The 24,977-nt window shown below is 38.5% G+C and overlaps 2 protein-coding genes and 1 long non-coding RNA gene across 4 annotated transcripts in view; 2 read left to right on the plus strand and 1 right to left on the minus strand.

Moving 5' to 3' along the window:
* The window catches only part of LOC137062915 (uncharacterized), an 85,479-nt gene that overhangs the window by 22,115 nt on the left and 38,387 nt on the right, over nt 1-24,977 (minus strand). The window contains exon 3 of one of the 2 annotated variants that reach the window (XR_010901309.1): nt 6,512-6,605. The exons of the other annotated variant lie outside the window; for it this stretch is intronic. This is a non-coding gene — a long non-coding RNA (uncharacterized lncRNA). Of the gene's footprint in view, nt 1-6,511; nt 6,606-24,977 lie in introns of those variants that run through there. 2 annotated transcript variants of the gene reach the window in all.
* On the plus strand, nt 5,294-6,401 carry LOC137063125 (CD209 antigen-like protein E). The gene is made up of 4 exons (XM_067434204.1): nt 5,294-5,564; nt 5,642-5,935; nt 6,027-6,154; nt 6,291-6,401. The coding sequence occupies exons 1-4, from the start codon at nt 5,390-5,392 to the stop codon at nt 6,399-6,401; spliced, it is 708 nt and encodes a 235-aa protein (XP_067290305.1). The 5' UTR covers nt 5,294-5,389.
* Nucleotides 10,082-17,115, plus strand: LOC137063126 (CD209 antigen-like protein E; the record flags this gene model as incomplete). The annotated part of the gene is made up of 4 exons (XM_067434205.1): nt 10,082-10,346; nt 11,090-11,217; nt 11,828-11,934; nt 17,043-17,115. Coding segments are annotated over 4 exons (573 nt in total), but the record flags the coding sequence as incomplete, so codon positions are not given.

The raw sequence follows: 24,977 nt of genomic DNA on the forward strand, positions 1-24,977 counted from the left end.
CTGCTGAGGAAGTGTCAGCACAAACGCAGCAATCATCAGATTACACGCATCGTGATGAGAGCTGATGTAAACGCGTTCACGTTCGCGGCAGTCGTTCCCAGCGCGTGTTCAGTCTGGCGCATTTTCAGTTCATGCCTTTGGAAGATTAACTTTCAAAGGAATTAATTTGAGAAGATAAAATACTCACTTTGCTCCACCGGCCGCACCGTTTCCATGAATGCCTGAGTCGAGCTGAGCTGCGAGATGAAAACATGCGGAAATAGCTCCCTCTGCTGGCTGTAGTCTTTAGCGTCTGGCCAATTTTTTTTACCGATGACGCAAATCGACGATATTTGCGGAGTAATTTTTCCAGAAATAAAATGCATAAATCTCTCGTCTCAGGGAAATATGAGAGGGGGGGCACGATCATTTGAATATACTCCAGGGTTTCTACTGAGCCATATGCTAATTGCTGAAGTAACCCTTTAACTACAGCAAACTTTTCACAGATTTAGGAGCTAGTTTTGTGAAAGAAATGCTCAGTGAAAATGTGAAATATAGGAGTACTAAAATTAGGACTGATACACCCTTTATTTTGAAGAGTTTTTCCAAAATTGACAATTTTGGAGCTACTTTTAGCCTTAAGATTCTTTATGAATACGGCCCCAAATCTTTACTTGTACAAAAGACTTATGTCATATGATCTTGGACTTCGCACATCTATCTCGTAAAAGTTTCGTTTTGGTGTTTAGTTCTGGTGTTGGTGTCTGCAAAGTTGAGCAGAGCAGCTAAAATAAACAGAGCTATACAAAGAACATTTAGCATTAGTGAGATGTTTATGTCTAAAAGACTAGAGATATATCTGAGGTTATTTACCTTGCAGTGGCGTTCAGGAAGTGAATATGACCTCTGGTCAGAAATCACTGAATTAAACAGATAATTATCATTTCACACAGAAAGCAGCACTGAACATCTAATGCTGATCTGTTGATGCACATATATTTAATCACACTTAATAATTTTGATGTTAAGTAGGAAATGTGATCTTGAGCTTCACACGTTTATTTTAATGAACGTTCTGTTTTGTTCACAGTTTGTGTGATGATAAAGGCAGAAACCTCAAAGACAGGAAGGGCTGAATGACAGAAAGAACATTCATTATCACAGAAGTTTATTATCATAGCAGAAATGTCTGAGAGTATTTATGATGACGTGATCACGACTGAGTCTAAAGGAATGAACAGAGAGACAGTTGAGATGATGGTGGACATCTATGAGAGTTCAGATGCTGTGAGAGACCATGACTTCAGGACAGAGACAGACACAGACCAGCCGCTTCAGCAGACAGGTAGCCTAGTCATATTCATTTCTTTAATAAAATCAGTATAGTCTACATAAACTCACCTAAAGAATATAGGAACACTTGTTCAATTTCTCATTAATGCAATTATCTAATCCAGTGTTTCCAAACCTTTTTCTGTCATGGCACACTTTAAAAATGTTCAAAACTTTGTGGCACCCCCTCACAAACGTTACACTGAGGTTTAATGCTACAGATTGCTCACGGTTCGTTTTGTATCAGGCTTTTAGGTTCATGGTTTCAGTACGGTTCAGTATTTGCTATGTTCAGGGAATAAAGGACTAATAAAATAGCAGCAGAAGACCCCACCGGGTACCACTCATCTCCACTAAAAATAGGAAAAAGAGGCTACAATTTGCACAAGCTCACCAAAATTGGACATTTGAAGACTGGAAAAATGTTGCCTGGTCTGATGAGTCTTGATTTCTGTTGAGACATTCAGATGGTAGAGTCTGGATTTAGCATAAATAGAATGAGAATGAGATCCATCATGCCTTATTACCACTGTGCAGGCTGCTGGTGGTGGTGTAATGGTGTGGGGGATGTTTTCTTGGCACATTTTAGTACCCTTAATGCCAATTGGGCATCGTTTAAATGCTACGGCCTACCTGAGCATTGTTTCTGACCATGTCCAACCCTTTATGACCACCATGTACTCGTCCTCTGATGGCTTCTTCCAGCAGGATAATGCACCATGTCACAAAGCTCGAATCATTTCAAATTGGATTCTTGAACATGACAATGAGATCACTGTACTAAAATGGCCCCCACAGTCACCAGATCTCAACCCAATAGAGCATCTTTGGGATGTGGTGGAACGGGAGCTTCGGTCCCTGGATGTGCATCCCACAAATCTCCATCAACTGCAAGATGCTATCCTATCAATATGGGCCAACATTTCTAAAGAATGCTTACAGCACCTTGTTAAATTAATGCCATGTAGAATTAAAGCAGTTCTGAAAGTGAAAAGGGTTTTAGTGTATCAGTATTAGTGTGGTGTTCCTAATAATCCTTTAGGTGAGTGAATTTTCAGTCATTTATTTTCATGTCTGTGGTTTTCAGGCAGTGATGGTGTGAGGAACAGAAGCTCCAGAGCAGCTGCAGTGTGTTTGGGGCTGCTGTGTGTTCTTCTGCTGACTGCAGTCATAGTGCTGTGTGTCCACATCCAGACAATGAGCACAAACTACACAGAAGAGAGAGATCAGCTACTAACTAACATTTCCAACCTCACAGAAGAGAGAGATCAGCTTCTAATAAAGAACATAAACTTGAAAAACGAAAGCCGTGGATTATTAAACCAGATTAACAACCTGACTAAGCAAAGAGATCAGTTAAATCACGAGACAAATGAACTGTGGAAGAGCCTTAGTGAAATGGGTAATTTGGAACTGCAGCTAAACATATAGCCTATATATTCACTAAAAACAAGTTGCATAATTCATTAGGAATGAAGATAAAGTCTTGATAGTTGAACTGGTTGTGTTTACAGATGAATGGATTCTCTATAAATTCCATCTTTACTTAATTTCCTCTGAGAAGAAGAACTGGACTGAGAGCAGAAGATACTGTAGAGAAAGAGGAGCAGATCTGATCATCATAAACAACAGAGAGGAACAAGTGAGTGAAAGAAGTGTCTCATTCACTAATAATTGGCACTCTATTATTATTTATATGCACATTTGAACTTCTCAAGAAAACTTTTTGCCTATTTCACAACAAGTGCGTAGACACATGAATTTGTTCTTCTCCTCAGGATTTTGTTATGAAAATGTCTAAGAGTGCTAGCTTCTGGATTGGTCTGAATGATAGCGATGAGGAGGACAGATGGAAATGGGTTGATGGCAGCACACTGACCTCTGGGTGAGAAATCACTGAATTGAACAGATTTTTCTAATAATGATTCTCACAGGTCAAATCAAACAGAAAGAAGCACTGAACATCTAATTCTGATCTGTAGTTTCAGCTTCTGGGGGAATGGAGAGCCAAATGGAGGTGGAAGAGAGAACTGTGCTCGAACTTATTCACCAGGATGGGCTGATTATACATGTAAAAATAATTATCAATGGATCTGTGAGAAAACCATTAAAACAAGTTATTAAATCACACTTGTTTATGCTGTAAATTACAAACAGACATAAAGGTCTTTTTGTTTTTAAGACAATCTAAGTAAAATAGACACATAAGTCATCTTCCTCAGTAAAATGTATCGTAACACTTTACTTAAAACCTTTATGTATAACACATTATAATGGTATTCATAATGTATTGTACATTATTATGCATTACATCTTTACATAAATAATTGGAAACAAAGTTAAAATGAATTATAATAATTGCAGATTCTTTGTTACGTCTAACATTGTTTGTCTGTACTTATGTTAGCGTAACAAAAGTATTATAATGTATTTTTTACTGTGGTTACAATTATTCATGAGATGATATCATGCATTATAGGGTGTATTACACTGAATAATTAATGCATTAAAGGCTTTGATAATGCATTACATATAAAGACGTTAAGTGCTATCACATTTACACTGACACTATAACAAATAAATAAATATGTGTTTTTTAATAAATACTTGTATTATTTTGTCCTGTTTGAGTGTGTGTATCTGATGTTGTCCATCAATGTGACTAATACAGTGGAAGTAGAATTCTGTGATCATTTAAAGGATTAGTTCACTTTTATAATTATAATCACAGAATTATAATTTCCTGATAATTTACAATACAACCACCCCCCACCCCCACGCCCCAAAACAAAAACATTCCAGGATTTTTTTTTCCCATTTGGTAGACCGACCCAGTGTTAACAAAGCGAATGTGCAAAGACTAAATCAAATGCCCTTAACAAAAAACAAAAAAAGTAAAACCACGATGTTGAAGGAGAAAATTAGATGTTTTCTGGCACTGGGTCAGTACTTTACCTACGTCACACGTAACAGTGCAAGGCAAGCCTTTGTGGTTATAAAGTATAGTTGTTTTAAGAAAATGACTGATTGTTTCTCTATATAAGACTCTTATTCCTTGTCTGGGATCATGTAGAGCTCTTTGAAGCTGCATTGAGACTGCAATTTGGACCTTCAACCCGTTGGTTGCTGTGGAAGTCCACTACCTGGAGAAAAATCCTAGAATGTTTTCCTCAAACTTAATTTCTTTTTGACTGAAGAAAGACGTGAACAGTTTGGATGACATGGGGGTGAGTAAACTTATCAGGACATTTTAATTCTGTGAACTAATCCTTTAACATTTTAAATTTGAGCATTTTTTCTCTATATAACAACTAGGGGCAAAGAGGTGTAAGAGTAAGCGTTGGGATAGTTTACAGATGTTTGTCTGTATCTGTGTTACTGATGAGATCATTCTGACCTCCATGTCTTTAGTCACCAGGAAGTGAAAGATAACACTTTATACATCGTTCGTAATTCAGCCACTTCCTCCTGTAGCTGCTTCAGAATCTCATCCACTTCGCCTCTTTTAACATTCAACACTTACTTTAGCCAGAGCTGTGTAGTTTGTCACATCTGAAGTTCTTCATTCTGCCCTTATTTCAATTCATATTGCTTTATTGGCATGCAGGTACATGTTACTATATTCGTAATATTCACTTTAACCTCTTTATCACATTCTTTTGTTGTACCACACTTAACTGGATGCCACATTCATCTTGTCTGTCAGGTCTTCATCAGAGACATTACAATCATCTAAATAGCTTTTCATCTCTCACTGATTTCCAAAACCATCTCTATTAACTCATAACTGTCCAGAACATCTGACGTTCCTTTAACTCAGCTGCGATGAACATGAAGCCCTGAGCAGATTCCTGAGCATCTTGGGTGATATTTGAGTCTGTGGTATAAATCATCCAAACTATAATTTAAACACATTCTGTCATCACTTTTTCTTATTCTAAACTTGTACATCATAACGTCATGTGATGTTTATCTCACACCAGTTCCGTTGTGTTTAGATATAAGTGTGTCAAAAGCAGGAGCAGACGGCAGAGACGCGCAGAGCAGCCGAACTGACACAACATTCAGTGTTATAATGTCTGACTATACAAGACTAGAGATATCTGCGGTCATTTATGAGTGTGTGAGCAGGACTGAGCTTCAGGACATTGACAGAGGGAGAGTGGAGATGATGCTGGATATCTGTGACAATATGAGAGATCATGACTTCAGGACAGAGACAAACACACACAAACCACTGCAGCGTACAGGTAATCATGTTAATTTCTGTGATCAAAACACTATCTGCACATTTTCAGTCATTTATTTTCATGTCTGTGGTGTTAAGGAAGTGATAGTGTGAGGAACAGAAGCTCCAGAGCAGCTGCAGTGTGTTTGGGGCTGCTGTGTGTTCTTCTGCTGACTGCAGTCATAGTGCTGTGTGTCCACATCCAGACAAAGAGCCCAAACTACACAGAAGAGAGAGATCAACTACTAATAAAGAACATAAACTTGAAAAACGAAAGCCGTGGATTATTAAACCAGATTAACAACCTGACTAAGCAAAGAGATCAGTTAAATCACGAGACAAATGAACTGTGGAAGAGCCTTAGTGAAATGGGTAATTTGGAACTGCAGCTAAACATATAGCCTATATATTCACTAAAAACAAGTTTCATAATTCATTAGGAATGAAGATAAAGTCTTGATAGTTGAACTGGTTGTGTTTACAGATGAATGGATGTACTATAAATTCCATCTTTACTTCATTTCCTCTGAGAAGAAGAACTGGACTGAGAGCAGAAGATACTGTAGAGAAAGAGGAGCAGATCTGATCATCATAAACAACAGAGAGGAACAAGTGAGTGAAAGAAGTGTCTCATTCACTAATAATTGGCACTCTATTATTATTTATATGCACATTTGAACTTCTCAAGAAAACTTTTTGCCTATTTCACAACAAGTGCGTAGACACATGAATTTGTTCTTCTCCTCAGGATTTTGTTACGAAAATGTCTAAGGCTGCTATCGTCTGGATTGGTCTGAATGATAGCGATGAGGAGGACAGATGGAAATGGGTTGATGGCAGCACACTGAACTCTGAGTGAGAAATCACTGAATTGAACAGATTTTTCTAATAATGATTCTCACAGGTCAAATCAAACAGAAAGAAGCACTGAACATCTAATTCTGATCTGTAGTTTCAGCTTCTGGTTATATGGAGAGCCAAATGGAGGTGGAAGAGAGAACTGTGCTCGAACTTATTCACCAGGATGGGCTGATTATCCATGTAAATATAATTATCAATGGATCTGTGAGAAAACCATTAAAACAAGTTATTAAATCACATGTTTATGCTGTAAATTACAAACAGACATAAAGGTCTTTCTGTCTTTAAGATATCTAAGTAAAAAAGACACATAAGTTATCTTCCTCAGTAAAATGTAAGGTTACACTTTACTTAAAACCTTTATGTATAACACATTATAATGGTATTCATAATGTATTGTACATTATTATGCATTACATCTTTACATAAATAATTGGAAACAAAGTTAAAATGAATTATAATAATTGCAGATTCTTTGTTACGTCTAACATTGTTTGTCTGTACTTATGTTAGCGTAACAAAAGTATTATAATGTATTTTTTACTGTGGTTACAATTATTCATGAGATGATATCATGCATTATAGGGTGTATTACACTGAATAATTAATGCATTAAAGGCTTTGATAATGCATTACATATAAAGACGTTAAGTGCTATCACATTTACACTGACACTATAACAAATAAATAAATAAATGTTTTTTTTTTTATAAATACTTGTATTATTTGTATTATTATTAATGGATTTTTTTCCATTTGGTAGACCGACCCAGTGTTAACAAAGCGAATGTGCAAAGACTAAATCAGATACCCTTACCAAAAAAAAAGTAAAACCACGATGTTGAAGGAGAAAATGAGATGTTTTCTGGCACTGGGTCGGTACTTTACCTACGTCACACGTAACAGTGCAAGGCAAGCCTTTGTGGTTATAAAGTATAGTTGTTTTCTTAGTTTTTTTAAGAAAATGACCGATCGTTTCTCTATATAAGACTCTTATTCCTTCTCTGGGATCATGTAGAGCTCTTTGAAGCTGCACTGAGACTGCAATTTGGACCTTCAACCCGTTGGTTGTTGTGGAAGTCCACTACCTGGAGAAAAATCCTAGAATGTTTTCCTCAAACTTAATTTCTTTTTGACTGAAGTAAGACGTGAACAGTTTGGATGACATGGGGGTGAGTAAACTTATCAGGAAATTTTAATTCTGTGAACTAATCCTTTAACATTTAATCCTCAGCAGATGCTTTCTGTCATGGAAGACTCTTCTGTGAATTTGAGCATTTTTTCTCTATATAACAACTAGGGGCAAAGAGGTGTAAGAGTAAGCGTTGGGATAGTTTACAGATGTTTGTCTGTATCTGTGTTACTGATGAGATCATTCTGAACTCCACGTCTGTAGTCACCAGGAAGTGAAAGATAACACTTTATACATCGTTCGTAATTCAGCCACTTCCTCCTGTAGCTGCTTCAGAATCTCCTCCACTTCGCCTCTTTTAACATTCAACACTTACTTTAGCCAGAGCTGTGTAGTTTGTCACACCTGAAGTTCTTCAGTCTGCCCTTCATTTAATTCATATTGCTTTATTGGCAGTGGTGGAATGTAACGAAGTACAAATACTTCGTTACTTTACTTAAGTACATTTTTCACGTATCTGTACTTTACTTAAGTAGAATCAATAGTGCATACTTTTTACTTTTACTTCGTTACATTTTGCAGCAAATAGTTTACTTTCTACTCCACTACATTTCTACAACGTTTCGTTACATTTTCGGATCAGTTTCAGGGCTCGAGATTAAGGTTTGTTTGGATAATTAATGGATAATAATATGCTAATGTATGATCTGACGTCACGCTGTTGACAATCGTGCAGCCTCTCGAGGAGAAATGGAAACATACCAACACCACTCGTACAGAGAAACTCAGTAACATACTGCAGTAAATATTTAAAATGTGAAGGTTTTTATATTTTATAACGTATAATACAGTGAAAATCATCACATGACACGACCAAGAGTGCTGTTTTCCTGAATACCATCACGACTGAAAATGTGACACTGATTTCATGACAGTTCCATAAACAATTAATTAAAATTAGTCACTTACATTTTAGATGCAATATAAACTGCTTTTGTTCTATTACAGCAGCGAAAATATTTCCAAGATCAGAACCACAACGCATCTCACAGCAATAGTGTGTTAATGAATGGTTCAGCATTTGAATGAATCGGTTGAATCAAAGATGCAATGACCTGTTCGTAAACGACTGCCTCATTCATGAACGAATCAGCCGTTTGAACGAACCGACTCAATGACTCACTCATTAAGACCTGCCACCACCTACTGGTAGTTTAGTTTCCTGTTTAAACATTCTTTCCAACGTTTCTTATTGTATTAAAAATATATAGTTAAAACAATCTCATAACATTATTTAATGCAGTTGTAATTTGTCAGTGTAAATTATTTAATTTAACAACCATATAGCATTATTCTAATTTAATTTTTTTGATCAAATTTAAGATTTAAATTTTTTAAGATTCAAGAATATAAAAGGAAAACTGAAGCATATCCTATATTTCAGATTAATCCTCATGAATATGAAGATTTAAATACATCAAAGCTGATGAAAATGTTACTTCTGAATATTGATATTTGACTCTGCAGATCTCCCTGATATTGTGAGTCAGAATGTAAACTGGGCCACAGATGATATGCACAATTAGCCTACATTGACCCAAAACGAACTTAATTTAAACGCCACAGCCCATACTGTTTTCTTCTTTTTAATTATTAGAATATAGACATTAAGAGAATAAACTGTTATACAAGTCCTTTTACCCTAAATACTAAAAGTACATTTAAAATCAAGTACTTTTTTACTTTTACTTTAGTAGGATTGTCGTTGTATACTTCTACTTTTACTTAAGTAAATATGGCTCTGGTTATTTGTACTTTTACTTAAGTACTGAGATTCAGTACTTCCTCCACCACTGTTTATTGGCATGCAGGTACATGTTACTATATTCGTAATATTCACTTTAACCTCTTTATCACGTTCTTTTGTTGTACCACACTTAACTGGATGCCACATTCATCTTGTCTGTCAGGTCTTCATCAGAGACATTACAATCATCTAAATAGGTTTTCATCTCTCACTGATTTCCAAAACCATCTCTATTAACTCATAACTGTCCAGAACATCTGACGTTCCTTTAACTCAGCTGCGATGAACATGAAGCCCTGAGCAGATTCCTGAGCATCTTGGGTGATATTTACGAGTCTGTGGTATAAATCATCCAAACTATGATTTAAACACATATTTTCTGTCATCACTTGTTCTTATTCTAAAACTTGTACATCATAACGTCATGTGATGTTTATCTCACACCAGTTCCGTTGTGTTTAGATGTAAGTGTGTTAAAAGCAGAAGCAGAAGGCAGAGACGTGCAGAGCAGCCGAACTGACACAACATTCAGTGTTACAATGTCTGACTATACAAGACTAGAGATATCTGCGGTCATTTATGAGTGTGTGAGCAGGACTGAGCTTCAGGACATTGACAGAGGGAGAGTGGAGATGATGCTGGATATCTGTGACAATATGAGAGATCATGACTTCAGGACAGAGACAAACACACACAAACCACTGCAGCGTGCAGGTAATCATGTTAATTTCTGTGATCAAAACACCATCTGCACATTTTCAGTCATTTATTTTCATGTCTGTGGTGTTCAGGAAGTTATAGTGTGAGGAACAGAAGCTCCAGAGCAGCTGCAGTGTGTTTGGGGCTGCTGTGTGTTCTTCTGCTGATTGCAGTCATAGTGCTGTGTGTCCACATCCAGACAATGAGCACAAACTACACAGAAGAGAGAGATCAACTACTAACGAAGATTACCAACCTCACAGAAGAGAGAGACCAGTTAAACCAGTGGAATTGCCTTATTAGAGGTAATTTGGAATGGCAGCTATGCACATTTTATATATATATATATATATATATATATATATGCCCATTGTGAAATTACCACCACATCAAACGTGATGTGCTAACATGGATGCTGCTATAAAGACGCTGGGTTTGCTTCAGGGAAAATGTATTTTTAAGAAACCGAATCAAACACCCTTAAGATTAAATGGTTAGTTCACCCAAAAAGGAAATGTATGTCATTAGTGACTCACCCGAATGTTGTTCCACACCCGTAAGACCTCCGTTCATCTTCGGAACACAGTTTAAGATATTTTATATTTAGTCTTAGTGTATTTAAGTGTATGCACACTATACTGTCCATGTCCAAAAAGGAAATAAAAACATCATCAAAATAGTCAATTTGTGACATCAGTTAGTTAATTAGAATCTCTTGAAGCATCGAAAATACATTTTGGTCCAAAAATAACAAAAACTACGACTTTATTCAGCATTGTCTTCTCTTCCTCGTTTGTTTTCAAACCTCAAATAAAGATTCAAACGGTCATGAATTAGCTTATTAATTCATGATTTGGATTGCATGTCAAAATGCCAAACTGCTGAAATCACGTGGACATTGGCGTTCCGAATCATGAATCATTGAACTAAATAACTAGTTCTTTGATAAACATCTATGACCTTTGACACATGTTCTGATTATGTGTGTGTGTATATATATATATGAATGAAGATAAATTCTTGATAGTTGAACTGGCTGTGTTTACAGATGGATGGATTCACTATAAATTCCATCTTTACTTCATTTCCTCTAAGAAGAAGAACTGGACTGAGAGCAGAAGATACTGTAGAGAAAGAGGAGCAGATCTGATCATCATAAACAACAAAGAGGAACAAGTGAGTGAAAGAAGTGTCTCATTCACTAATAATTGTTCAGTTCATTCATATTTATATGCACATTTGAACTTCTCACGAAAATGTTCCGCCTATTTCACAACACATGCATACACACATTAATTTGTTCATATCTTCACTCCAATGTTGATTACATCTGAGTATTCTAAATGAGCGACTGTGTGCCCGAGGAAAGTCAGTTCAATAAAACATCCTGATTTTTGCATACAAGTGGTGTCAGTTGTTCCTACAATTTTTTTCATAATTTAGTTAAAAAATGTTTTGAACGAAAGTTATGGATGAATCATTATGTTCATGAAAACATTCACACAGATTTCATGGGCAAATTTGTGCATACGCATGAATGAGACCCAGTCTGTGTGCGGTCTAAATGAGGGACATTTTGTCACCACCATATTATTTAGCCTATTTATTTATTTATTTATAAATGTAAAAATGCAGTTTAGATTAGGTTTAGAGGATATAATATATTGTTTGTACAGTTTGTACACAAAAATGTGTGTGAGTACTTTCTTTGGATAGAGGTGAAAAATTTGTGTTAAGTCAATTGAAGTTTGTCATTATCAGATTACAATATAGTTCTTCTCCTCAGGATTTTTCTACGACATTATCTAAAAATGCTAAAGTCTGGATTGGTCTGACTGACAGTGATGTGGAAGGCACATGGAAATGGGTTGATGGCAGCACACTGACATCTGGGTGAGAATGTCAGGGTTCTCCTCTGACAGTTCTGTCAGTCTTGTCTTTGTTTAATGTGTCTGTCTTTTTGTTGTGCTTGAACACATGGCACTCTCTTTGTTGACCATGTGCTCCTTTGTTCCTGCCTCCTCATTTCCAATTACCACGCCCTCTTGTTAAGTCATAATTTTTTCTGAGTGTGCTCACCCTTTCCTCATGTTATATGCTCCTTGTTTGTCTGAAGGCTTGTTCTGCTTCATACAGCACTGCACAGAATGATCAGCAGCTGACTTGAAGCAGTCCATTCGGGTTCTAAATTTTGTCTGACTTGAGAGAGCGCAGATGCCACGTGACTGATGTACGGCCTCAAAGCGCCGCGAGAGCGATTCAAGAGCTTCCGGCTGGTGCATTTTGCACAAGCAGCAACCTCCCCCAGTTTCTGTTGAAGCCAATACGGCAGTTACTTAAACTACAATTCCTCGACAGTCTGCTAAGGGACAGGCTCAAGAAGGGAGCAGAATCTCATTGAGCTCCATGTTAAACTGCCCAACTTTACAGCAGAAAAAAAACGTGTTTACAGCCTGGTACAAATTGTGGTTTTGGTTTATATGGCAAATTTTGCCCATACTTACTCATAGTTATTTAACAATTGCTTAATGCACACAATTATTTAACCCACATCTACATAAAAAACAAATAATATATGGCTATTACACATCCGGCCTCAAATTGGTTGGACAGGAGATTAAACAAATATCCTACTCATATTCAAATACTAGAGCCATTTCACTTGAACATTTATAGTAAGAGAAATAGAGAAATAGTGACTTAGTTCTTTCACCTTTCCTTTGGTTATCTTTCCTCTTGATAATTCTTTTTTTAAATCTGCATTCTTACATTGCCTTTCGAATTAAGCACAACCTTTTTACAGGTCTCTCCAGTATATTTATTTTGGTCTTTAACTTTAAACAACGTACATTTCCACTGGAATATGGCAATGTTTGAATTACTCTTCCTATTATCCATGAATTACGGGGAAAAGAATGGTCCACAACTAGTACCACATCACCATGTTCAAAATTCCTTTCAAAGTTTGTCTATTTGCTGCATTCCTGAAGAGTGGGAAGGTACTCTAGAGTCCATCTGCTCCAGAACAAATCAGAAAGATATTGGACCTGTATTTAACATTTTCTTACATATTGGTCCTCTTTGTTAAAGGTGCCCTAGAATGATTTGAAACAATATGCTAAATATGTGGCTTATTTAAGAGAAAAAACTGTCCAGATACAGTTTTACAGGTCCCTTTACAACCCTATCAGACCTGTAAATGGACTGCATTTATATAGCGCTTTTATCTAAAGCGCTTTACATTGTTGCCTCACATTCACCCATTCATACACCGATGGCGATGTCAGCCATGTAAGGCACCATCCAGCTCGTAGGGAGCAGCTGGGGTTAAGTGTCTTACTCATGGACACTTCGACACTTGGTCAGGTGGAACCGGGGATTGAACCACCAACCTTCTGGTTTGACAATCTACATGAACCACTGAGCCACTGCCGCCCAAACTCCTCAGAGTAAAAAAGGTGACAGTGTCCAGCGGGCAGGGATATATGCTGCATTTATTTAATTCAAAATGTAAAAAAACGTAATACAGTGAAATATTATTCTGATGTACATCATCTGTTCGCTACGTGAATATATAGCCTAGTAAAGTGTCATTTATTTCTGTGATCAAAGCTGATTTTATCATCATTTCTCCAGTCTTCAGTGTCACTAATCATTCTCATATTAGGATTTGATGCTCAACAAACATTTATGATTATTATCAGTGTTGAAAACAGTTTTGCTGCTCATGGTGCTGCTTCATTTTTGCGGAAACCACCATACCATTCAAACATTTGTGGTAAAATTAACCCCTTATAACTGTCACCCCCCTTTTTGAGAATAGTCATGAAAATGCACTATCCAAACTTAAAGGGGGGGTGAAATGCTGTTTCATGCATACTGAGCTTTTTACACTGTTACACAGTTTCTTTGAGTCTTATCATCCAAGCCACTTGCTTTATGAGACAAAACCAACTTGAGTGGTAATCAGTTAACTTGCTCATGTTGCAATGTTGAGCATGTTGACCTTAATTTCAATTTTGATTTCAGGGTCTTGTTGTGCACCTTGGCTCATTTGATCTGGGCTTTGTGGCCAATTTTTCTTCTGGTTTTAACAAAAAGTCCCTTAAGCCATGTTTTCGCTTGTATAAAGTCCTTTGCTTTGAGACCTCTGGTAGCTTGCTCTGCAGGGTTTTGCGATGTCTTGACAAACCTCCACTGTAGTGGAGTAGTGGTGACTCGTATCAGAGAGATCCTGTTTGCTACAAAAGTTTTGAAGCATGCACTCTCATTGCAAATGTAGCTGAGCACAGTAGTGCTGTCTGTCCAGAAAACTGCTGTGGTGGCATTTGAAGCTCTTGTCATAGTATTTTGAGTAACAGGTGGATAGTTATTTATTTAATGTCTTTAAAGGGGGGGGGGGGGTGAAACACTCAGTTTCATGTCAATCTTAAGTACCTATAGAGTAGTATTGCATCCTTCATATCTCCGAAAAGTCTTTAGTTTTATTATATTCATAAAAGAAATATAGGCTGTACCGAGTCTTTCCGGAAAAAAACATATCGAGTGGGCGGAGCTAAAGAATGACGATCGCGAACAAAGCGGTGACGTCCTCAAGCGTGGAGAAATCCATGGCTATCTCAGCTAATAGATATATGATCCAGAATCAAATCTGAGGCTGAAATAAACTGAACAGGAGAAACGGCAACATCAGGACGTCTGTCTCTGGTGTATGTACTGTATTTAGTGGCCTATCAACATTTGTGTGTCTATACTCGCAGTGAGGACATGATTCGGTTTATGGACTATTGTATGCGACTAAACCTTAGCAGTGGCAAGCAAAACGGTTTTGCACGTCAGACTAGTGTAACGTTATACAGAGAACAGCAATGGAGTAACCGTTAGTGCATTTGAATGACGAAGCACGCGATCGTGTCATTTACTGATGTTCACTCATGCGACAGTTGCCAATAGCAGAGATATTTGAAGCAGTTTTACTCACCGGCTGCTTCCAAAATAGGACCGAACCTTTATCGCTGGGACCGCTCCGTCAAAAACACACTTCTTTGGTATATTTGGTGAAGTCCTGTGACAGCAGTGGCGTGGAAATCCACTTTGAGGTGCGACTGAAGCGATGTTGTGAAGCTTCCCGTCATTTCTGCATTCAAATCGGTTCAAATGCAGCGCTGCCTTCCCGGAATGCTGTGCTGAAGCGTTGAAGTCGCTCGACGTCACCCATAGGAATAAAGTGGAGCGCGGCGCGCGACATAAGTGTTCATGGACGAGTGGATCTGCACCTGAGAGTGTTTACGGGCGTGCATTTCCTCTAGTCACGCGTGCGCGCACCCTACCGGGAGAAGAGCCCGTACGGCCCATACAAGAGGACCTTCCGTTCTATTAACATCAAGTGGACCAATACTCGAAAAAAACTCTCCAAAACTTGTGAGAAACCGGAAGGAGTATTTTTGACACAGATATACTCTATCAAACGTCCAACATTAGTTTTTGAAACTTTGTCTATGTTTAGGATGGGAATCCAAGTCTTTAACAGTGTAAAAAGCTCAGTATGCATGAAACAGCATTTCACCCCCCCTTTAAGTCATCATGCAATAATACTCTGACCACCTAAGCTCTGCCCACATCTTGCCTCTTTGCCTGTTCTCTGAAGCATCTGGGCATGATGCTCGATGACTGCCAAGATAGCAACGGCCAGATTGTCTCTACTTTACGCTTCAGAACGGCACTTCCGAATCCTATGGGTGACATCACAGACACTACATCTATATTTTTTTACAGTCTATGTACAGATGACACACCTGTTCCACGATTGGCTGGCTTCACCGCATGACAATAAGCGCGTGTTTCGTATTTATTCAGAGCCATTAAGTTCCACTAATGGTCAAAATCTGTATTTTATAACAGTAAAACCTCTTCATATAGTTGCAATGTTATATTGTGTCATGTTTATTAAAATAAAACTGATAAAAAACATAGACACCACTTTGATAGTTCACTTATGTTGAACTTTATTCTTTAACAAACAAATGTGCATTATATTGAATTTATTTCACTTAAGCTGTGATAAAGTATGCAAGCACATTGTGAGCGTCTCTACGGCACATTGCGAGCATCACTTGGCCAGCAACCATATCACCCCGTAGCCCAAGACTGTTTGCCCACTGAATATAAACAGGGCTGAGCCTGGTCAGAACCTGGATGGGAGACCAACTGGGAAAACTAGGTTGCTGCTTGTAGAGGTGTTGGTGAGGCCAGCAGGGGGCGCTCACCTTGTGGTCTGTGTGCGTCCCAACACCCCAGTATAGTGATGGGGACACTGTACTGTCAAAGAGCATCGTCCTTCGGATGAGATGTTAAACCGAGGTCCCGACTCTCTGTGGTTGTTATAAATCCCAGGATGTCCTTTGATAAAGAGTAGGGGTGTAACCCCGTCATCCTGGCCAAATTTGCCCACTGGCCTCTGTCCATCATGGCCTCCTAATAATCCCCATATCCTGATTGGCTTCATCACTCTCCACTAATCAGCTGGTGTGTGGTGAGCGTTCTGGCGGAATATGGCTGCCGTCGTATCATCCAGGTGGTGCTGCACATGTGGTGGTGGTTGAGGAGATTCCCCCTTCTATATGTAAAGCGCTTTGAGTGCCTAGAAAAGAGCTATATAAATGTAATGAATTATTATTATTATTATTATTACTGGAAGCAAAAGGTGTCTGACTTCACGTCTCCATTTTCAGCTCCTCTCCGCCTGCACGCGCCAACTCTCGTAGATCGGTTACATCCAGCCGCAGCTGATGTCAAACAAACCTTGTGTTCACCTGTTCTTTGTCTGAGTGTTGTTCCTTATGTTTTCTGCTCCCTTAATAATGTGTGCTCGTTCCCTAATGTTTTGCCAGTTCGTAATTCATTGTGCTGGTACAGTTTGTTTGCTTGTCGTAGTTACTGCCAATCATTTGTTTCTGCTCTCTGCCGTGTCTTGTGTTTGTTGGGTCTCCCATTTGTTCCAGTCCTGCCTTGCAAGCTGAGCATCTCTGGCTGCTTCCTTTCTCTGCCAAGCAGCAAGTCCGGTGCTATGCCTGATCATGCCCTGTGAGTAATATCCATTGCGGAGTTTGTGGCCATTAACGGCATGGGCTTCAGTCAATCTAGGCCAACGAACAAACAATCACTTTATGGCTTTTCGAGATTGGGGCACATCAAGATAAGGACAGAGGTATTTTGGTCGTAATAAATCAACCCTGAACCATGACGAACCCTGATTGGTCAGAATCTTGTTCAGAAGTGGATGGGCAGCAAATTTGAGTTTTAATCTCAGAACACAAACAAAGACTTGAGTCAGTTCTAGTTCAGTTAAAGGGTTAGTTCACCCAAAAATGAAAATTCTGTCATTACTTACTTACCCTCATGTCGTTCGACACCCATAAGACCTTCGTTCATCTTCGGAACACAAATGAAGATATTTTTATACAGTAAGGAAAATAAGTATTTGAACACCCTCCTATTTTGCAAGTTCATCCACTTGGAAATCATGGAGGGGTCTGAAATTGTCATCAAAGGTGCATGTCCACAGTGAGAGACATAATCTAAAAAAAAGAAACTCCAGAAATCACAATATATGATTTTTGATTTCACAATCTGCTCAGTTACTGGGATTTTCATGCACAACCATTTCTAGGGTTTACAAAGAATGGTGTGAAAAGGGAAAAATATCCAGTATGCGGTAGTCCAGTGGGCAAAAATGCCATGTTGATGCCACAGGTCAGAGGAGAATGGGCCGACTGATTCAAGCTGATAGAAGAGCAACTTTGACTGAAATAACCACTTGTTACAACCGAGTAGGGCTGGGCGATATGGAGCAAAAAATAAATCTCGATATATTTTGCTATATCTCGATATACAATATATATCTCGATATCTTTACAGGAAAAATAACCCCCTAAAAACTACAGCAAAAACAAATATGCCAAATACCACAAATTCTTTTTTTTTTTTTTATTGAAGTGCAAAGAGGTAGTCAGTTCATGTAGGAACAAAGTGCTTTTGCGACATTTAAAAAAAAAAAAACTCCCTGATAACAAATAATAATAATTTAGCTGTAAAAGAAAATAAATATTGCCTTCTTTTGATTTATTTCATGCTTTCAAAAGATGAATCAAAGACTCCCTTTTTTACACTTAAAGTAAACAGTAAGCATTTTGCAGAAAGATGGGGGTATGACTGAGATATAAATAAACTGATTTTGTCATAACACCATTTCCTGTCAAATTTGTATCAAAATTCAAACAGTGATGTTTGTCATGAGTTTGACAAAATTCAAACTCATCATGCGGATCATGTAGGCTACACATGAGCTGAATTTCACTTCTTTTCCAGTTACAGAACGAAATATGAATGTCAGAAGGTAGGCTTGATAATATGATACAGTACAACTTACAGAAGAGCACCACGTGTCTCAGGATACCCGGGATGTCGCCTTTTTCCCTCTTGGTTAAAACATGAATAGACCTATTCATCATAATCCCGTGATAAAGCTGACAAAATAATAATAGTAATGATATTGCAATACTTTTTAAATGTTTTCAAATGATATGCGATCATTTTGACATTTTAACCGGAAACCATGCGATCAATTAGACACAGATCATAAACTGGCATGATTGCGACCGCGTCTCGCACCAATAGTGTCAATCACCTGACTGTGGGTGAAACTTGCGATTTGAACTATGATGAACATTAATATTTCTTTATGAATTTTAGCAAGCAGTTGTGTTAGAAGTAAAACATGGTCTCTAAACTGAGTCCTGAACAACGCGCGCGCTTGTCAAGATGATAACTAATCCTCACCTGGTTGTGGAAGCAGCCGTGTTCAATGAGACAACACGCGGGGGAGGGGGAACAAAAGCAAGAGGCGGGAGGCGCGGGAGGCGCGGGAGGCGCGGGAGGCGCGGGAGGCGCGGGAGGCGCGAGAGCGGGGCCGAGCACAGCACAGGGAAGGCAAACAAGCAAAGTGGCAGAATCAGAATAAAATATAAACAATATATCGATATATAAGATATGTCCAAATCCATATCGAGTTGAAAAAATATCTCGATATATTTTAAAATAATTTGTGAAGCATTTGTGAAGCCAAAACACACACAACAAATAGGAAAAAGAGGCAACAATTTGCACAAGCTCACCAAAATTGGACAGTTGAAGACTGGAAAAATGTTGCCTGGTCAGATGAGTCTCAATTTTTGTTGAGACATTCAGATGGTAGAGTCAGAATTTGGTGTAAACAGAATGAGAACATGTATCCATCATGCCATGTTACCACTGTGCAGGCTGGTGGTGGTGGTGTAATGGTGTGGGGGATGTTTTCTTGGCACACTTTAGGCCCCTTAGTGCCAAATGGGCATCGTTTAAATGCCACGGCCTACCTGAGCATTGTTTCTGACCATGTCCATCCCTTTATGACCACCATGTACCCATCCTCTGATGGCAACTTCCAGTAGATTAATGCACCATGTCACAGAGCTCAAATAATTTCAAATTGGTTTCTTGAACATGACAATGAGTTCACTGTACTAAAATGGCCCCCACAGTCAACAGGTCTCAACCCAATAGAGCATCTTTGGGATGTGGTGGAACGGGAGCTTCGGTCCCTGGATGTGCATCCCACAAATCTCCATCAACTGCAAGATGCTATCCTATCAATATGGGCCAACATTTCTAAAGAATGCTTTCAGCACCTTGTTGAATCAATTCCGCGTAGAATTAAGGCAGTTCTGAAGGCGAAAGGGGGTCAAACACAGGATTAGTATGGTGTTCCTAATAATCCTTTAGGTGATTGTATATAGTGATGGGCCTATTTCAAAACAAAGATTCGAACCGTTATGAATCAGTGTATCAACTCATTATTCGGATCGCCAAAGTAAAGTGATTTCAGCAGTTGGTGGTTTGACACACGAATCATGAATCAATTCATTGATTCATAACCGTTCGAATCCTTCATTTTAAGCAGTTTGGGAGAGCAGTTGAATTGGAGTCCAGAAAGCAGCTGGAGAATTCCAAGGGTAGATAATCATACGATCGTGGCAGACCCAGATTTGAGAAAATGGGTTAAATTAATTCAAGCTATCTAGAACTCTCCTCTCACTTTCCTTTCTTTACTCAAGTTTATTTTCTTTCCGTGAGTCTCGTGTTCCGAGTTAAGTTTCGCCGCAAAGTTTCCCTTTATGGATCTCCAGCGAGCGTGCTTCAACTTCAAAACACCCACCAGAATTTTCATTCAGCCGCCAATACGCCACGTGATTGGCGTCCCAAGATGTCCATCAAAAGACGGGCAAAACTAGCGAATCATGAACCGGGAAAACACATTGCCAGCCAGGACCGAAAAGGGGATTCCCATTCAGACAACACAGAGACACAAACACAAGTAACCTCCAGATTCTAAACTGAGCTGTTGCATTGATACCAAATCGAATAACCCCGCCTAAGAAACGACCCTTTAGGAGGGTTAAGCTAATGATCTGTGGTTTATTGAGGCTATGTGTTATAAATGTGTATTTCACCAGAAACTTGGGATTTTACCTCTCTCTCTTAAAACTCATTCTTTCCTAACTTTTCTCCTTTCTGCAACTTGTGTGAATGTGTGTGTGTTAGATAGTTTTACTTGTTAGAGTAATCGATAAAGTAGTTTCGTTTGTAATTAAAGATAAGTGTTCTTGTGTTATGTGATTGCAAATGTCTTAAATTGCTGATCTAAGTAACCTGGCTAAAATAGTGTTAAACTATTGTGTGGATAATAATATTAGCTGCAGAGTTAATAGTTACAGCCAGTTCAAATAATTGCAGAATGAGTCATTTGCCCGTCGTAAAATAGACTCTTGCAAATTCTGTGACCGAGAAATCACTGAAGTTAATGAATATTATTTAATAAATAATTCTCACAGTCATTATCATATCACACAGAAAGCTGCACTAACAATCTTATGCCGATTTGTTCTTTCAGGATCTGGATGAAGAATGAACCCAATGGTCAAAGAACAGAGAACTGTGTTCTAACTGTCGCAGATTGGGCTGATCATCCATGTACAAATAAATTTAAATGGATTTGTGAGACGAGCACTGTAAACCACGGAATAAATGTTTGCTTTAAAACGTAAGGTTGTCCATTTTTTTTTGTTGAAAGGGTACATAACACAGTGTCTGCCAATCTCAAGTTAATCTTGAGTACCTATAGAGTAGTACTGCATCCTTCAGATCTCAAAGAGTTTAGTTTGATCATATTTATAAAAGACTGATTCAGAGACTTATTCTTTCCGAAAACAGCTGAAAACGACAAATCGTTAGCCTCATATCATAATTGCCTAAGTATTTTTTTGGCCAAATATGATCTGGGCAATTATTCTATGAGGCTAACGATTTGTCACAATACCAACAGTACAGTCCTTTTGTTTCAGAATCATTATCAAACCTCTCTGCTTACCCTGTTGGAGAAATTGGGTGATTTCCTAGTATTTTACTAGTATTCTCAAATGTCCTGTGTTCATACATTGTATCTAAATGGAAATTTACCAGTCATTTTTTGGGAAAAACACTGTGTGAAAACCTATGTGTGAAAATACACTGAAATAACTCCAATGAACAAGAAGGTTAAAATAAGTAAAAATGGACCCACTTTATATTAAGTGTATATTAGGTTTTAACTACAATGTACTCAAATTTAAATTAATAATTTGATTCAATGCACTTATTGTGCACATGCATGTTTTTATATTGTACCTACTTAATTAAAAATTTACCTGCATGTAATGACATCTGTAATTTATTTCTGTAGTAACATTTACAATTACACTGCTGACACTTCCCTTACATCTCACCCTACCCTTAAACTAGGGCTGGGCGATAAAACGATAACGATAATTATCACGATATAATTTTCCTCGATAAAACGATAGCAACAGTTCGATAAATTCTCGATATAATGCTTACGCGCTATGCGTAATGCTGCGCATGCGTATTGCAGACCGGGCTTCTGGGTACTGCACGTGCTGCTGTTTACAGTCAGTGACTGACAGGCTTGGAGGATCAGAGTGAAGTTGAGCGATAAAAATGAGAGATAGTGAAGAAAACTCAGAGCCCACGACCAGCTCGGAGGACAAAGATATCTTTGACAAGTTATTTCGCTCAACTTCAGTGGTTTGGAGATATTTTGGCGATCCCATCCGACATAAAACAGCAACGTAACGTTACGTGGACTGCATGCTTATCATAGGTTCACGTTCACCACACGGAATTGAATTATTAAATGATCGTGCTTCTTCTAAGTTCTTCCATATAACATTGAGCCCAACACAGAGGTAAATCTACATTAACTACATTCACACACCGGCTTATCGCCTTGTTAATTGCGGTGGGTGACTTACAACAAGCTAACGCTAACTGTACCAAACTATAATCACTAAAACATCGGACTTGTACATGATCGCTATCATAATTGTTTGTCTTTGGTGATGTATTAATGACTCAGCATCGCCTGTATCAAAAGATAAATAATTCCATCCGATGTTTAAAATGAATAAAATAGACTAGACAGCCCTTACTGGAGATCCGAAATACTGAACTTTGCTCTCTCCCTCCTCTCGCTACCAGTCCACTGTCGGTGAGGTGTGTGTGTGTCGCCGATGCGCGCGCGTGTATGTGTGTGTGTGTGTGTCGGTGAGATGTGCGCGCGCGCGCGTGTGTGTGTGTGTGTGTGTGTGTGTGTGTGTGTGTGTGTGTGTGTGTGTCGGTGAGAGAGAGAGATGCACAGTGGACCAATTTTTTTTGCCCGTTTGCGTTTTTAGTGTTTTACTTACACAATAAGTAATGATATTATTGATATACAGTGTAGAGTAAAAAAATACTGACCACAATTAAGATTTTAATGAATAAATCTACCTTAGTTTTAATAAATTGTTCACCTGTTTGGGAAGTGTTTGTCATGTTTTGACAATAAAGGATAGTTTAAAACCACAGTTAGCTGTCTGTTTTATACATATTTCACTCAGGAGCAAAAATATGCCTTTAAACTTTAAAGAAATAAAGATTTGACATTTATCGTGATATTTATCGATATCGACTGATATGGAAAATGATATCGTGATATTTATTTTGGGCCATATCGCCCAGCCCTACCTTAAACTTACTCATACCACCTGTCCCCTAATTTTATCCGTATACAACCTCAATATCAGCAAAAGTGTTTTATAATACACAGAGTCGGACAGTAACGGAGTACATTTACTTGAGTACAGTACTTAAGTACAATTTTGAGGGATCTGTACTTTACTCGAGTATCATTTTTAAGAAGTACTCATGACTTTACTCAAGTACATTTGAGAGGCAAATATTGTACTCTTTACTCCGCTACTTTCTATCCATAACCGCAAGTTCCTGTTACTTCTTCTAAAAAAAAATCTCAAAAAGCAGAAAAGAAAAATCTCGGAAACCCTCAATTTGCTGTTTCCCTCATAACCATGATTGGATTGTGCAGGCGCCACTGATTGGGACAGCCTATCAGGAATCACTTTCAGCATTTCGCCAAAGTCAACTCCATGGTCAGATTTAGATAAGAGACAAAACCATGGATGAAACAATGGATGAAGATGCAGCAGGTCTATCCCAGGAATGTGCCAACCCGTGATGTTCTTGAGTATGTGGTATGTTTAAAACAGTCAGGTTCAAATGTGAGTGCAAAAAATCTAGTAAAACTCTTGCAGAGCGTTGCCACTGTGCTATTCCCTTGTGGGCAAGTGAGAAAGGTTAAATAACAAAACATGGTGAAAAGATGAAAATTGTACTTTCAATTCCTTTTACATTCTCCAAGGTATTAACATTTTCATAACTCCATGTAGGACGTTTCTGTACATAAATGTAAGCATTGTGGCAGAAGTATAGCCTAGAAATCTAGACGCACCCTAGCGGCAGCAAATTTAATTTAGCCCGCAAGTGTTGTCTAGCAACTCTCAAAACCCTTCTGAGCTGTATTCCTCAGAATCTGGACGGCCCAATCACATCGTGTAGGCTATAGAGTCGGCGGGCGGGGCCATAATGACGACGGCCGAGTTGCGTTTGCGTGCTTCTAGTAACACAGTCTTCTAGTCAACACAGAAACTGGCGAACGGCGGCGGTCTTTCGAATCAGCTCTGCCCGCGCCTCCGGAAGACTTGGAGTTAAGCTTTCCTCTGAGAAAAGAACAAAGAGCGGCACTGAAGTCATTCTTAAAAAGGGAAGATGTGTTCAGAGTTTAGCCGACCGGATACGGCGAATGTTTAATCAGTCAGCGAGCTCCCCTTCACCGTCGTTGCTCCGGTTGGTGTAGCTCTATCCTATCGCGTGCAGAGGGAGTTTGAAAGACAACCGTTTATTCCGCCCCTCGGATTGAGCCCTCTCTATGGTGAGTTTCCAGACCAAACATCTTGATGTGGGTCTGGCTTGTCAGGCTAGCAGAAGTATGCAATATTTAGAAAATGTACTTTTAAAAATAGTACTTCAGTACTTTTACTTAAATAGACTGACTGTAATACTTTTACTTGTACTTAAGTAAAATTTAGCTAGGGGTATCTGTACTTTTACTCAAGTAATGAAGCTACTCTGTTCGCCTCTGGTAATACATTCAGAGGTAACTATCAGGAAAATAGTTACCCCTTTAAAAAATGAATAAGAAGTGTAGGGGTTAACAGCTTATGACCCAGGACCAGTAGTGAAGAAATGAAGACAGAGTCAGGATTGCAATTAATTAAAAGAAAAATGTACTTAGAATAGTTTGCAGTTTCAAAAGCAGAAGCCAGCTTCAAGTCTCACAATGAGTTCGTAGGCCGCTCTCTCTCTCAGTCTCGTTGCCTTGCCCTATTGTACATACAATTGTCCCAACAGTTATACCGTTTTCTAGGTCTTATCCATGTCATTAATTCAAT

Source organism: Pseudorasbora parva, chromosome 23 (genome assembly GCF_024679245.1).
Source record: "Pseudorasbora parva isolate DD20220531a chromosome 23, ASM2467924v1, whole genome shotgun sequence".
Lineage (NCBI taxonomy): Eukaryota > Metazoa > Chordata > Actinopteri > Cypriniformes > Gobionidae > Pseudorasbora > Pseudorasbora parva.

What these genes read in the sequence shown, in the direction of transcription:
- LOC137063125 (XM_067434204.1), top strand. Translation starts at nt 5,390, where the DNA reads ATGTCTGACTATACAAGACTAGAGATATCTGCGGTCATTTATGAGTGT. An exon ending in CAAACCACTGCAGCGTACAG is followed by an intron (nt 5,565 to 5,641) that starts GTAATCATGTTA and finishes TGTGGTGTTAAG; the next exon opens with GAAGTGATAGTGTGAGGAAC. An exon ending in TAAACAACAGAGAGGAACAA is followed by an intron (nt 6,155 to 6,290) that starts GTGAGTGAAAGA and finishes TCTTCTCCTCAG; the next exon opens with GATTTTGTTACGAAAATGTC.